This window comes from Ammospiza nelsoni, chromosome Z (genome assembly GCF_027579445.1).
Source record: "Ammospiza nelsoni isolate bAmmNel1 chromosome Z, bAmmNel1.pri, whole genome shotgun sequence".
NCBI lineage: Eukaryota > Metazoa > Chordata > Aves > Passeriformes > Passerellidae > Ammospiza > Ammospiza nelsoni.
The window spans coordinates 19,778,710-19,793,166 of NC_080669.1; the positions used below are offsets into that span (position 1 = coordinate 19,778,710).

Consider the following 14,457-nt stretch of genomic DNA (forward strand, 5'->3'; position numbering starts at 1 on the left):
TGCTTGGTGGGGGCCCAAGTGATCTGTAGGAGGAATAGTTGAAGTCATGAAACAGTCCTGATACAACACCAGTATGAAACCAGCCCCAAAGCCAATCCATTTCTCTGAAGTATTTTGTTTCCAGTGACTGCCAACACGTCAGGAGTCTAAAGGGAAACCAGGAAGCCAACTATTCTGATCAATTTGGCCAAATAAGCACACATGCAGCACCCTGCTCCATGGGTCAAAGAATGCACAGGATGTTCCCAGCCGCTTCAGGCGCCTCCTCCGCAGCTGGGAACATCCAGCCGTCTCCCACAGCTCTAGCCCGGCTCTGCTGGTGGCATCCTGTGGGAGCTCCCTCCTCCTGAGACACAGCTCTGGCCCTCCCATTCCCTTCACGCCTGCAATGCCACTCCTGCCTTGCTCAAATCTGCACATCACTAGTGACTTTGTGCCCTCCAGCTATGCTGTCCTAAGCAGAAATTTAGAAGGAGGATGAGCAGATGGGAGAAAAGGAGGTGGCACCTTCTTTTCCCACTCTGTCTCAGTCTGTCTGTTTGCTGGGCCCTCTCTCCTCAGGATTCCTGCCTGTTCTCAGAGGCTCCGTTCTCTACGTGCTGAAGTGGTCCTTGTCATCTCCTCTGCTTCCTGCATTACTTTGCTGCAGGGATGACAGCAATCAGGCTCTCAGAGGAGGCTGAAGAGAGGCTCCGCTAGCTTGAGAAATGGATGCTGCCCAAAGGGAAAAAGAAACCAAAGCAACCAAATTAAAAGAGACCAAGGGAGAAGGAACCAGTATTTTCCAACTGAGCTTCTAACAGGGTCAAGCTGGGTTCTTCTAGGGCCCAGAAACACACAGACAGAAGGGGCAGAGCGCAGATGGACTCAGCTCTGGCTTGCAAGGAGAGCAGTGTCTGCCTTGGCATGCCCCCCTCCTCCTGGCCTGGCTGGCATCTTCCTTCACGGCAGGGAGAGCCGAGGAAGTGGCGCCGTCGCCAGCTGCCTGTCTGCCACAAAAGGTGGCAGCAAAGCTGCAGTGGTTCTCATCTACTTGAGCGGGCCAGGCAGCACGTGAGGCTGGCACAAATCCTGCTCAGCTGTCCCTCTTTGGCTGGCAGAAACCTCTAAGAGTGGGGCAGGAAGGACAAACTGGATGCCCTTGGATGCTCAGTCAGTCCCCCCCAAAGGTCCCACCTTCCCACAGACCAATCTAGAACCGCTTGGCAGGGAGTGCTTATGTTGTGTTCTTCAAGCCCCACTGCAGGCCTCCTTCCCCAGCACTGTAGTACTTCAGTTCCTTTGCTACCAACTAAACCTGAAAACAGCAGCCGAGAGCAAAAGGGGGCCTCAGCAATGACCAGAAGGTGGGAGCTCTCCTCTGAGGAACGGCTGTGAGAATTGGGCTTGTTTAGCTTGCAGAAGGGCAAGGTCTCCAAGGACACCTTTCAATATTTGAAGGGGCTTAGAAGAAAGATGGGGACATATCTATTAGCAGGGCCAATTGCAAGAGAACAAGGGAGAATGGTTTTAAACTAAAAGACAGTCAATTCAGATAGGCTCTAAGGAAGAAACTCCTTATGAGGAGAGTGCTGAAACACTGCCTCAGGCTGCCCAGAGAGCTGGGAGGTGCCCCATCGCTGTCAGCATTCCAGGTCAGGTGAGCTGGGGCTCTGGGCAACCTGATCTATTGGCAGGGGCTTTGGACTAGATGACCTCCACCACTCCCTTCTAACCTTAACTAGTCTTGGATCCTATTTGGTTCTCATTTGAAAAGCAGCCAGAGCAGAGATTACCCTGTGGGGGGCCCATCTGATTCCCTGGAGTTGGGCCGAGGAGCAAACCCAGACAGGGAGCAGCCCCTTTGCCTTGTACCTGCAGAAGTTCCTTAGCAGAGCCTCTCCTGTCCACATCCATCTGCAGGCAGCAGCCCAGAAATTCACACAAGGCAGGGGGTAGGCTGAGCTTGTGCACATCTGGTATGCCTTGCGTGCCTATCAGGTGGTTAGCCTGAAGTGAAAGGAAACACAAGACTCTACGTGATTCTTCCACAGCCTTCAGTGCTCACCTAGACCCCGTCTTTTAAGCCCCAGTCTGCAGTGGCAATTTCTTGCCTAGCAGATGGTTAGAGATGAGCCTTCTTCCCCAAAAGTAGAAAGGCCCCAGTGCAACTCCAGCTATTCCAAGGGGCAACAGGTCTTGCCTTGACAGCTGATGTGAGCTGCAGGGACATTTTTAGAAGTGGACCTTCTTGGAACTCATCCAAGCTGCGGGAATGGGATTTAGTCTAATGGAGACAGACCAGAAGGATACTGAATTCTGAAGCATATTTGCACCTTACCCTGTCACTGGTCTCCCAAACATAAGGAGCCTCTCCTCTGGCCATTTCAATTCCCACGATGCCAAGGGACCAGGTGTCCACTTTGGGACCGTAAGGCTCTTTTCTCACCACCTCGGGTGCCATCCAGCAAGTTGTCCCCACCATCGACCTCCGTTTACTCTGCTCAGGTGTGAGCAGAGCACAGAGGCCAAAATCAGCTGAGGAGAAAAACAAACACTGCTTCAAGTAGGAAACCAAGGAAAAGATTTCCTCACTCTAAGTCTCAGAATGTAGTACTGAATCTAGCTGGAAAAGCAGCTGTGCTCTCTTTCCTCAGGGCTGCAGCCAAGGAAACTAGCAATTGTCCATTTAACAAACCCACCACCATTCCCAGGGTGGTGGCTTTTCCTCATCTACACTGAAGGTTTCCACTGTGGCCTCCCTCCCTCTGGAAGGGACACACACAAACCACAGTTCCTCTTGATACTTGTTGCTCTTTTAGACTCCCAGCAGCCTACAGCTGTGCCCTGAGCAAGAATACCCACCCAACTTGACGGAGCCATCCCGGCCCAGAAGGATGTTGTCACTTTTGATGTCTCTGTGGATCACCTGGTTGGCATGAAGGAAAGCCAGGCCTTTCAGGCACTGAGAGAGAATAAAAGAAACAGGAGGCCAAAAGTTAGCCTGATCTGATTTCATCGTGTGCTCCTGAAGATTCATGGATCTCAGAGGAGCAGTGAGTGCTGGCAAGAGGAAGAGCTTGCTGCTGCAACCCTGGGAGAGCAGGATCTCTCTAAGGCAAGGCATATTGGCTTTGAGGGGGAAAGAGCAGTTGCTGCTCGAGACTGTCCCCTGCAAAGCCAGTCAGAATGACCGCTGCTGCAGCGGATGCGCTCTCCCCATTCAGAGGACAAACAACGGTTGGCCAAAAGAGGAAAAGTCCCTGCTTTGGGTACCAAGGGCATCACTGTCAGCTGGGAGACTGGAGGTAAAGGGCTGTAAGGCTGCCTGGTCAGCAGATTTGAAAGACATTTCAAGTCATTTGTCAGTTTTCAGCAGCAAGCACCGTGGTGGGTGCCATGCCCTCCTTTGAAGCTGAGACCCATGAGAGATGAGCCTCTCTTGGCCTTTGCTGTTGGTTTAAAACTCGCACAGCGGCATCTTTGCGCTTACAGGCAAAGAAGGCAATGCAGAAAGGCTCTGGGCAAAGACTTGGAGGGGCAAAGTGCAGAACAGATAAAAAAAATTGAAAAATCAAAAAGAGACAGAGAGCACAGAGGCCAAAAGCAGATAAAGAGCAGACTATAGTAAGGGCAGGGACACTGGCAGGCACTTCCGTCCAGATGCTCCTTCTTCTCTGAAGCAAAAGAGCAGCACAGCAAGAAAGCTCTGAGCACGGAATCACTCACGTAGCAGCGCTTTTGAACTATGATGCTGTCCAAGGCATGCCAAGCACAAGCAGGATCCCTTACCTCCTGACAGACAGTTGCCATGTGTCCTACAGCCATCCTTTTCTCGCTGATCACTATTGCTAAAGAGCCTCCATCCATGTACTCCAACACCAGCAGGACAAACTCATTGACAAGGTAGCTGGAAGATGAAAACAACAGTGTAGAGCTGAATGGGCACAGCTAAATTGCCATACGGATGAAAAGACTACAGCTGAGTTTTGCTTCCAGGTCACTGGGAAATGAAGACGGAATAAAATGGAGACACGCTCCACCCAGGCTATCCAGGGCTTGCAATCTGTGCCATCTAATTGCACACCCGTGGGAAAGGAGACGGCTTAGGGGGCAAGCAGGGGAAAACGGCAGTTTGTGATAGCAGAGGCAGATCTGGAAGCGGCTACATCCCAGCAGCTGCTTCATTGTCTTCATAACAAATTGCACCATTCACTCCAACAGCAAGGAGACACAGTTTTCACAGCTTTTTCACAGGGGAGGTGGAGGTGCAGCACTGCCAACACCCTTTGGGAAGCCTTGCATAAAGGACAGTCACAAACAGGATAAAACTACCTCAAACCCGGCAAATAATGTGTCTCTTTTGGCATGCAAGGCAATGGAAAATAGTGGGAACAGCACAAGGGAAATAATTTCTGTGATGCTTTCTCAGCACTTCTCTTCCGACACTCAGAAGAAGAAATCATGCCCCAGAACAGCAAAGGAACATTCAGCAAGTGAACATAGAGGCTGCTGGCTTAGTAAGAGAGACAGGTTTCTGAGAACAATCGTTAAGCTATTTCTGCCAGGAACCAGAAGAATGCCATCTCCTCCCATGCCTCATACAGGAGTGGACTGATGTTCATAGCCAATTTTCTGCCACTGAGCAAAGTGCTTGAAACCTTTGCCTGGCAAGTATGGAAACTGACATTCCCATAAAAATACAGAACTACTTACCTTTCTAGGTAGGTGACAATATTGGGGTTCCTCATTTCCCTCATGACCAGGATTTCTTTCAATACTTCCTTGCAGCGCTGGTGCTGGAGATCAATTTCCTTTACGGCCACCTACAATGACGTTGAAAGCCGTTAGGAACAGACGTTACAAGAGCCTCTTCCTCCGTGCACTCACGGGCCAGGATGCCTTGTCACCTCGGCGAAAAGGGACTCTAAAGCATCAGCCACAATGTGCTAACAGCACTCTCAGCCCTTGCAGACTCCTCCGCGAGGCCTCCTTTACCACTACTGTTATCATTTACACGCGTTTTGCAAGCCAAAGGAATTTTGCTTCTGTGAAATGAAATCAACTTGTGGAAAACAGGTTAGCATTTCTAGGGGATTTGATCAGTGTTTCAGAAACTGCTGCCATTCTTGATTGTGCTCCAAAGTAAATGCACCAATCCATTACAGAGAAAATGCTGTCTGACAAAGAACAACTCCAAGGCAACTCAAAGGAAAGTTAACATCCTAGCACATCCTAACTTCTTCTGGATTTTGCATCTCTGAAGAACATTCCTCAACACGGTTTAGATGTGTAATTCTTGAGTGTGTTAAAAAATGAAGAATCCTTTCTGTGGACCACTACTGATGCACTCCAGGTGAGAAGCAGGGCTTAGGGCTTTCAGACTCCTTGTAGACATCCCTCCAAGTGCAGTTGCTGAGCACAGCGCTGCAGGTGGGTAAGGAGCCACCAGGAAGATGGAGTTGTATTTGCTGAGAGCCAGAAAGGAGAATTCAGGACTCTGAATGTTTAGCCCCAAAGAGCATGGGACTCTCCAACTGACATCAGCATGTCAGTTCAGTACAAATAGCATCTCTGTAATGGAATGTCAGCAACAAAGGACCAACACAAGGCAGTATTACTTAAGGCTCTTCATCAGCTTCTTCTCACTGATCCGTGTGCGAGTGTCTGTGTGTGTGTGAGACCCAGGCTCCCCAGGACTGAAAGGCAAAACTGCGCTCCAGACAAGGCCTTTCCTTCTTTAGATCTTTTCAAAGGGTACCTCGTGCTGGGAAACAATGGCAAATCCTATCTGTGTCTGAACCGCGGCATAAGAGGAATTGGGCCAGAATGACGGCTGCTACCATCAGCTAATCTCTGCACACTTATCCAGGCAGTCCAAGATAGCATGGCCTTCTTGGAAAGACACCACTGCCATCCTCACACTGATTCAGAATGCGAGACAAAGTCTGTCCAAAATGCATTTTTCAGCCTGCCTCTAGGCAGCCTTTGCAGCAAAGACAGGTAACACAACGCTCTGGCCACAGATCACATCCCAAGGGAAAGCGCTCAAGAGCTGCAAAATCTGCAAGGGCTGTTGGCACTTACCGCTTGTCCTGTGGCAGCGTCCAAGGCCTTATAAACGGTTCCAAAACCCCTAGGAACAGAACAGCAGCAAGAACAGAGAAGCTGTTCAGTGCTGAGAAGCAAAAGGCAGCCCAGGCAGGAGCTCTCTGCTGCCTGGAGTGTCCCTCAAACACCAGCCTTTGTCTACCCTTCAGACAATACCACAGCAGCCCAGCAACCCTCTGCCATGCAGCTTGTCCAAGAGCAAAGCTGGGTCCAACAGGAAGAAAAAAGAGCTGCTACAAATCTCAAATGTACACACCAGACTATGGATGTGAGGGTTTGCTTTGCCTCTTCCTTTTTGTGCTTGTGTGTGTGGTGTGCCTTTCCAAGCAATGAAACACACAGAGTCCTCTTGGACTCAGAGCTCTCTTTTGATTCTGTCTGCCAAACTCAGGCAGCACCACACAGCCTGTCTTATTGTCCTGAGCACTGAAAGTTGTGTTCAGCAAAATATTGGAAAGAAATTCTGCTGAGAGCTGCTGTCTGACGGCTGTCAGGTGGGAAGCTGCTCTCTCAGTTTTTTCTTCCTTCAGTTGTGGGGCCATATTATTTGGAATCATGCAACACCGTGTCTGCTGGGAAAATAAGGAATCTCGTGCCACACACTTGAGGGACAGGCAAGTGCCTCCTTGAGGCAGGCAAGACATTGGTTGCCAGCATGCAGTTATCTTTGCTGATGCCTTGTGACCAGTACTGAGACAGGGACAATCTAAAGCCAGGGTCTGAAGATGCTTGCAGCTTGCCTGACTTCCCTCTGGATATTCCAGCAGCCACCTACGTCTGGAGGAGTAAGCATGGCTGAACTCACCCTCTGCCAATAATTTTCCATCCAGTGTATTTCTCTTCTGGATCTGCCACGCTCACCACACTCCCTGAAAGAAAGAAAATGCAAGAAGCAAACTTCAAAACAGAGATCCTGACTTCCAGTGGATCAGAATCTCAGCTCCACTTTCTGCGGCGCGGAGCAATTTCTGGTCGCTTGGCTAGCAACAGTGTCAACAAGAACAACAACAAGAGCAGCCGCAGTAAGAAGACTGGCAGCTCTGTAACACACGTGGCCTGCACAGAGTCTGATTCTGCACACTCCTTTGAAGAGGAGACTAAGCCCACGGAGAAAGCGTCAGAGCAGACAGAGACCAGAAGAGAACTGGCACCGTGGCAAGTGGTTGTGGGTCCACAAAGGGGAAGGAGGGCTGAAAAATCAGGACCCTTCCTTGTTGTGGGAGATAACACTCTCTTGTGAGGTTCAACAAAAGGTTTCATAATTCCAAGATTTCAATGCACCCTGTGATCTGGGATGAAGTTTTATCAACAGCTGCTTTTTGCAGAGCTGAAGGAATATTGCAAAGTGAAATCCAGGAGAGGAGGGGATTTCCTCTACCTCTCAGCAGTTTGCCTGAAGAATGCCTTGACATTTTCAGAGAACAGCAGCTCATGGTGTGCTACATCCAAGAACAATGGCTGTAAGAATTAGGACCCTCTTCTTTTATGAGCAGGCTAAGTTCTGAAGATGATTTTGCCCATTCCCCATTTAGTGAAGAACAACAAGTCCATGTCTTCAGCCTGGGCTGCAGCAGTCACTAGCACTGCCCTCGGCCCCTTGGACACCAGCCACGTGCCCCATCTTCCCAAAGGGCACAGCCCAGACGGGTAACAAGGACAGCGCCGCTCCTCAGGCGCTGCCGTGGCTCAGACACCTGCACAAACGAGATGCTGATCCTCTGACGAGTCCAGGCCAAGCTGCAGCAACGCGGTGGCTGCTGAAACCTCACAGCTAAGGAAGGCTCCAGCCCCTGCAGCCACAGCAGCCATCAGTGGCAGGGCAGGTATGACAAAAACCTGGGCAGAGCCCACAAATGGCCTCTGACAGGCACTGTGAAGAAGCCAGAGCCAGACTCAGCACTGCTACAAGCTGTTGACCCCACTCGAGACAGAACATGGGTGTCATTGAGTTCAGAGCCAAGGAGGAGTCGATCCATTCACCTCTTGTCCCTACAGCTGATGGCCGACACTGAGTAAACTGGGCTCTGTCCTGTACCTGCCCGCTTCTTATTCTCTGACAGCACTGCACCGGCAGCTATGACCAGTTGCAAGGAGCAACTGAGTTGTACTGCAGAGTCACCAAGGCCTTGCTGTGCTTTCCAAGAGTGCAGGGATTGAGGCCAATCCTTAGTATCCCAAGAGTATTCACCGGCTGGGCTTTAGCCCTGACAAAGTGCCTTGTACTGGAGGAACATGCAGCAGAGGGGATGCAGGCTTCATCCCGAGAATTGCCTGCAGGGCAGTTTTATCTGGCCCTGCCACACAGAAGTGTCTCTTGATGCGTCTCCCTAGGCATACAACTGAACTATCCAAGGGGGATTGGAAAATCAAATTGTGTTTTTCTTTGTTGGCTGCACTTTGAAAACACCTCTTGCTCTCTGATTCCCAGGGATTGTTCTAAGAATACAATTTCTTAACATTTGGGGTGTGCTGAAAAGACCCCTTCCTCTGTTGTTTTGCTATCACCTGATGCTCCTTCCAAGGAGGTCACACTAACAAAAATGAAGAATTTTTATCCAAGCAAACTGTAAAAGGAATAGTAGAAGTCATGAAAACACCACCAGTATGAAACCAGCCCCACAGCCAAATTTTTTCTCTGAAGTGTTTTGTCTCCAAATGCAGTCTAAAGGCAATCTAGGAAGCCAACTATTATGATCAATGTGGCCAGACCAGCACACACAAGCTGACTCAGTCGTTGGCTAGGTTGCAGCCTTCTGCTGCTCCGGAAACAATCCCTGCTTTTGCCTTTAGTGCGCATGGAACCTCAGGCAAAGGCCACCCACACCCAGCTGCCCTCAAAGGCAAAAGGAGTGCCCCAAAATGCTCCCTGGCTGCCTCCAAGCACAACAATGGCTCCTGTAGGGAGTCCAGAATGTCTCCCCGACACCAGAGTCAGGAGGAAGAGGTGCTACAGCTCATGCTGAGGCACACACCCCATAATACACTGCTGGATTGCACAAGGAATCCCCAGGACCTACTCAGCAGCCTCAGGCACTGCTTCTCGCTCTCCTGGAAGGAGCGGGGTGAGCTGCTCCTGCTCGAGTTCTCAGGCTGCGGAGGGGAGGCTTCTTCGGAGGCTGCTGCTGCAGCGGCGCCTTCAAGGGCAGAGCCCTCGTTCATCTGGGACAAGAAATTTGTTTGTGTCAGAAGTGTGGCTGGCAGAGATGCCCCTGACGGCACATTCCACAGGCATGCCATCAGGAACAACACTGGTGTTTGGCTGCACAAGTCAAAGCCAAACAAGCAGAGACTACAGCTTGTCACAGCCAGCCATAGTAGAGATGGTGAAAGGGAAAGAACACCTTAAAATTTCACCCTGTTCTGAGACCTGCACCATGGAAAGGGACAACTTGTTCAGAATGTGCAGGGGTCACCACGTTCACCTGAGCAAACTCCTCAATAAACAAAGTGGGCACTAAGAAGCCAGCAGAAATACATTCACAGGATTGCTGGCCCACCAGCCAGAGCACTAGCTTTGATGCCCAGGGCAGCAAAGCTGAGCTTCAGTGGCCCAGTAAGTGTCGTGCTGGCGAGCTGCAATGCAGACCACAGAGCATGGCCGTCAGGGGCCTCGCCCCCATCCACCTGCTGCTCTGCAGGGGAAAGGTGAGAAGAGCAGAGACCACTTGTTGCATGACTGCAGTGCCTACTGCTCTTTCACTCACCTGCCTTTGTTCTGCCAGCCTGTACTGCAGGCTTCTCCACCCAGCTCTCACTCTTTCATCTCAACTCTTCTTCCTGGTGCACAGCGCTGGAGCCTGCCCAGCTCTGTGCTCCCAGTGCCTGCAGTAGTCCTTGCCTCCCCTTTCCTGAGATGTCCAGCTCATGCCTCCATCACTGCCCTTCCCTTGCAGCCTGCCTGGTCAGGCTCACCTGCCCATTCAGACACTCCTCATTCAGCTGCTGCCTCAGCTGCTGCAGCTGCTGCCGCCTTTGCTCTAGCTCCCATTGCAGCTGGTGCACCTTGACTAAGAGAGCAGCATTCTGACCCTGGAGCTGCACAGGAACAAAGAGAAGACGCCTTTTAACGTCCCACACACCACTCGTGTGGCAAGCAAGATTGAGGTGCACACGCTTTCCAAAAACACTTTGTTCTCCTCCTCATGTTTACCACGGGCCGGCTAAGAGGCAGTCCCCCTCAGACAGACAGTGTCCAGACAAGCAGTGCCCATAAGGAGCCCAGGGGAGACCAAAGCAACACACAAACTCTCTTTTCACACTCTGTGCTGCCTCTTGACTGGCTCTGGTTCCTATCTTTTCTTATTCGGGTTGCCTGATGGCAACATCCTGCTTCATCTCAAGCAGCCTTTTCTCCTGCTCCCTCTGTACCTCTGCCAGGAAGCTTTCCCGTTCCTCCAGCATCGCCTGCGCCTCCAAGTGCTGCCGTTCCAGACATTGCTTCTGATGAGAGGAAGAGACACTTCCAGATGAAGTCCCAGCCGTGCTCCCCAAAGAAAAAATGACAGCTTCATCCCTCCCACAAGCCCCCTCCCTGAAGAGTCCCCAGTAGTGGCTTTGTGCCCTCCAGCACTTCTAACCAGGAGCTTTACAGGAGGGTCAGCAGGTGGAAGGAAAGGAGATTCCGCCTTCCTTCCCCACTCTGAAGGCTGCCCGTTTCCTAGCCCCTGTCTGCTCAGGATTTCTGCCTGCTCTCACAGGCTGTGTTCTCAAAGTGCCACAGCCCTTTGATCAAGGCAAACCTGCAGGTGGACTGCAGGATGAGGAGGAAGCCAGCACCCCGATGCCCTAGTCACAGGACAGGCCACCAGCTGGAATACCAGCAACACGGGGCCTGTTGCGTATGCTTCGAGCCCAAAGGGGAGACTCTCTGTCCACCGTGGAAGGACAGAATGCAAGGAACCCAGTTGCTGGGGCAGCAGAGTGCAGCAAGGTCAGCAGCCGTCTGCTGCATGGCACGAGGCTGTGGGCAAGATCCTTCGCTGCCATGCTTTGGGTGGTGACCATCCAGCTCTCTGGGGAACTTGGCTTATACCCAGCCTGAAACCGTGGCTGCAGGTACTATCCTGGCACCATCGTCTTGGTCTTCACAGGCTTTCTAGTCGGAGCCCTTGAAGTCCTCTGCTGCCTGGCCCAGCAATGTGTAGCCTACAGCAGATGCTTGCAGCCATGTCACCCAGGCTGCTCTTCTGCTAAGCCAGCCCACCAAGCTTGCCTGAAAACTTCCGGGACGTATTGTCGCTTACCATTTCTTGCTGGAGCTTCCTTTTTTCCTCTTCCTGAGCAGATTGCCAGTGTCTGAGAGCCTTGCAGCACTGCTCTTCTGCCCAGAGGAGCTCTTGAGCCATTTCTTCACACTGCTGCTTGCTGAGAGATCTTACAGCTTGCAGCTCCTGACGGAGGCCCTTCACATCCTCTGCAAACATGACAAACGGCAACAGTCAGAGACTGCACTAGCAGAGACTCTACTGACCTGAAGCCCTTTCAGTTTCAGGCAAGGAGGGACCTGTGCTCAGTTCCTTTCCTCCTCAGGAGCCCTGTGGACAGAGCTGCCTTTGGAGCAACTGCACTAGGCTGGGCCATCACCAGAAACAAAGCACACCAGGCTCTCACCGAGTATCACCTCCTGGGCCCGTGTGGCTGTGCGCACTTGGGCTTCCAGACGGCTCCTGGTGATCTCCAGCTCCGATACGTGCTGCTGAGCCTGCAGCAGGCTGCTTTGCAGGCTCTCCTTCTCTGACCTACAAGGTGTGAAGATGAAGAGAAATTGTTCCTGGCACACAGGGGCAGTTGCTCCAGCTGGACATGCCTTCAGTTACATATCCTGAGCATGGAAAAGGCCGTGCATGGAAACTCAGCTACAGCAAGATTGTTTCTGCTACTTAAAATAGCAAAGCAGCCAACCTCCAGGTGGTTGGCCAGCTTTTCCTCATGACCTAGCCCAGCACAGAAAGGCCAGCTGAGTTTGATCTCAGCAGCCAGTGCTCAAATTGCTGTTGCCGGACACATTCCTCATGGGTGGCTGCGCCCACCAAGTCTCTGCCAACAAGCAAAAGCCCAGCCTGTGCTCAGAGCCCTGAGCTCATCAGCCCTTCCAAGTCACTCTGCAGGGGGACAGAAGCCAGTGTTCTCCTGAACACTGCCTCCTCAATGTTTACTGCTATTCCTAGTGCACGTAGAGATACTTTGTTTACCAGATGCTCTCAAAGTGACTCAAAGGGACTAAAGGAATGATAGATGGAAGCTCCACCTTCTACAAGTATGAGTAAGAAACCAGAAGTAGGTTTTCTCTGAATTAGCAATGTCTTGGAGGAGGGCTGTCAGGTATCCTGCCATTTAAATTACTGGATTTTCATGAACAAGAATGCTTGCTCCCTTGATTTTTGGTAAACTGAGCCAGCAATGCCCGAATGTCTTGACACTCTTTAAGAAGGGAGCTGCCTAAGGACCTTGACAGGTAACAGAGGTGGGTGGACAAGTGCTCAGCAAGAATCCCTGGACATTGTCGAGAAGCCACAAGACCTTTCCCTTCTTCTGCTGCTCCTTGTAAGCAACTTGAGGTTCCTGCACCATAACTGACAAGAGTTATGTCAGAAGGGTCTCAAGATTTTCAGCTCAACCCTGCAGCTTTCACCTGAAGCATCAGCAGCCTACTGATAACCTTCACATGTAAGAGCCTTGAATTCTGGAAATGCCATGTCAAACTACTTGGCAAGGAAAGATTGAAGTTAAGATGCACTGAAGGAGAAACCAAAGCCTGCGGGAAATTCCTGAGATCAGCAAACATCCGCACAGTTTCCCTAGTACTCCTGTCAGTGCCTAGATGGCTTGCTTTGCACTTGGCCCAGGAATGTGCAAGGGGCTCCCAGGCGGGCGCCCAGAAGAGCTTTGACAGCTGGAGCTGTCAGAAAAGTAACACTCAGGTCACAGTATCCTTTTCTTTTTTCTCTTGTCTCTTCACTTCTCAGACAGAGACACATCTGCAGTGCAAACAGGAGGCAGTAAATCCTGACTTAATGCTCACCCCCTTTGTCATTCCAGACCCTCAATAATGTCGCACCCAGGTGCTCCTCCCTGCCCTTACCTGGCCTCTGCCAGCTGCTCTGAAAGGCCTCGTAGGTCCCGCTCCGTGGCTGCCAGTCGGGCTTCCAGGGCAGCGTTCTCTTGTGCCTGCGCCGCCTTCTCTCTGCACAGCCGGGGCAGTGTGTGCCCTTGGCGAGAGAACTCCTGGAGCAGCTTCTCCAGACCCCTGTGGGGTGGCCGCTGCCGGCGGCAAACCTGGAAGTGGAGGGGGCACCATTTTTCAAGGGGAACAACAACAGCACGGTCTCAGTCTTGGCTTGCTGCCAGAAGCAGCCTTTGGGGCGCTCTTGCCAGGGGCAGCTCCCTGTCCCATAAGTGCTGCCTAGGAATAAGGTGAGCGTACCTTTGGCACCGCCAGAGGAACCTCTTCCTTCAGCAGGTTCCTCGGAAGCTGTGGTTCCTCGGCTGTCTCTGCTGCCACTTGCAACACCCTCTCTCGTGAGGAGTGGCGCCTGCTCTCAAATGCAGCCAGCTCCTTCCCTCTACAACAAGGGGACAGACAAGCAAGCCTTTAATTGAAACACAGTCTCCTTGCAAGACCAGCACTACACACCATGTCCCTCACAGGGCGGTCTCAGGGGCTTCCAACAGCCCTCTACTTCCACCTCAAGAGAGTGCTGGCATTCCCTCTCTAGACCACCATCTCTCTTTGTCATTTCTGCAGGTGAAAGAATCACCAGGGAGGAAGTCAAATTAGCTTTCAGAAGCCACAAAACATTTCCAGAAAGCTCAGGTACTCTCAGCTTAGCAGCTTCCTGCCTGCTAGTGCTCCTCTCTGATACAGTGGATACCGGACTTGCAAAAGTTCCTCTTTGGCTAAGAGAGGCCTGGTAAGTCCAGATGAGCACTCCTACAATTACTCTTGCTTTCACTAGCCCAACAAGGAAAGAGCCCGCAAGCTATAGCCTGGCGAGAACGTGGGTACAAATTTCCAATCCAATAATCAAAGGATCCCAAGATGGTTTAGCCTGGCAGGAACCCCAGGGAGCCTCTAGGACCATCTTCAGCTCCAAGCACTTGGAGTCAGCTATGGCATCTGGACTGGCCGCTCAAGGCCCTATCCAGCTGGAGTTTCCAAATTTCCAAGGGTGGAATCTGCACAAGCTCTTTGAGGCACTTGTTCTGCTGCCTCTGCAGTTCAAAGGTTTCCTTTCCGTAAACCCAGCCTGAACCTCCCTTGCTTTTCCTCTGGTCCAGTTCAGCATACTTTTTGTCAAGGTTGGAGAAGTGAGTCCCAGGAGGCAGCCAGACCTGCCCACAGATTGCCTTCCCCTGTCTATGCTGAGC

General features: G+C 51.5%; 1 protein-coding gene across 1 annotated transcript; it reads right to left on the minus strand.

The window, feature by feature from the left end:
- Window positions 1–669: 669 nt before the first annotated feature.
- LOC132087037 (serine/threonine-protein kinase PAK 3-like) lies at window positions 670–10,491 on the minus strand. Its single transcript, XM_059493065.1, has 13 exons — window positions 10,459–10,491; window positions 10,003–10,125; window positions 9,588–9,663; window positions 9,480–9,544; window positions 9,108–9,249; window positions 6,896–6,959; window positions 6,067–6,115; window positions 4,696–4,805; window positions 3,772–3,889; window positions 2,845–2,944; window positions 2,321–2,517; window positions 1,855–1,989; window positions 670–714 (listed from the first exon to the last, which is right to left on the minus strand). Exons 1-13 carry the CDS (start codon window positions 10,489–10,491, stop codon window positions 670–672), a joined length of 1,257 nt encoding a protein of 418 aa, XP_059349048.1.
- Between the last annotated feature and the right edge of the window lie 3,966 nt (window positions 10,492–14,457).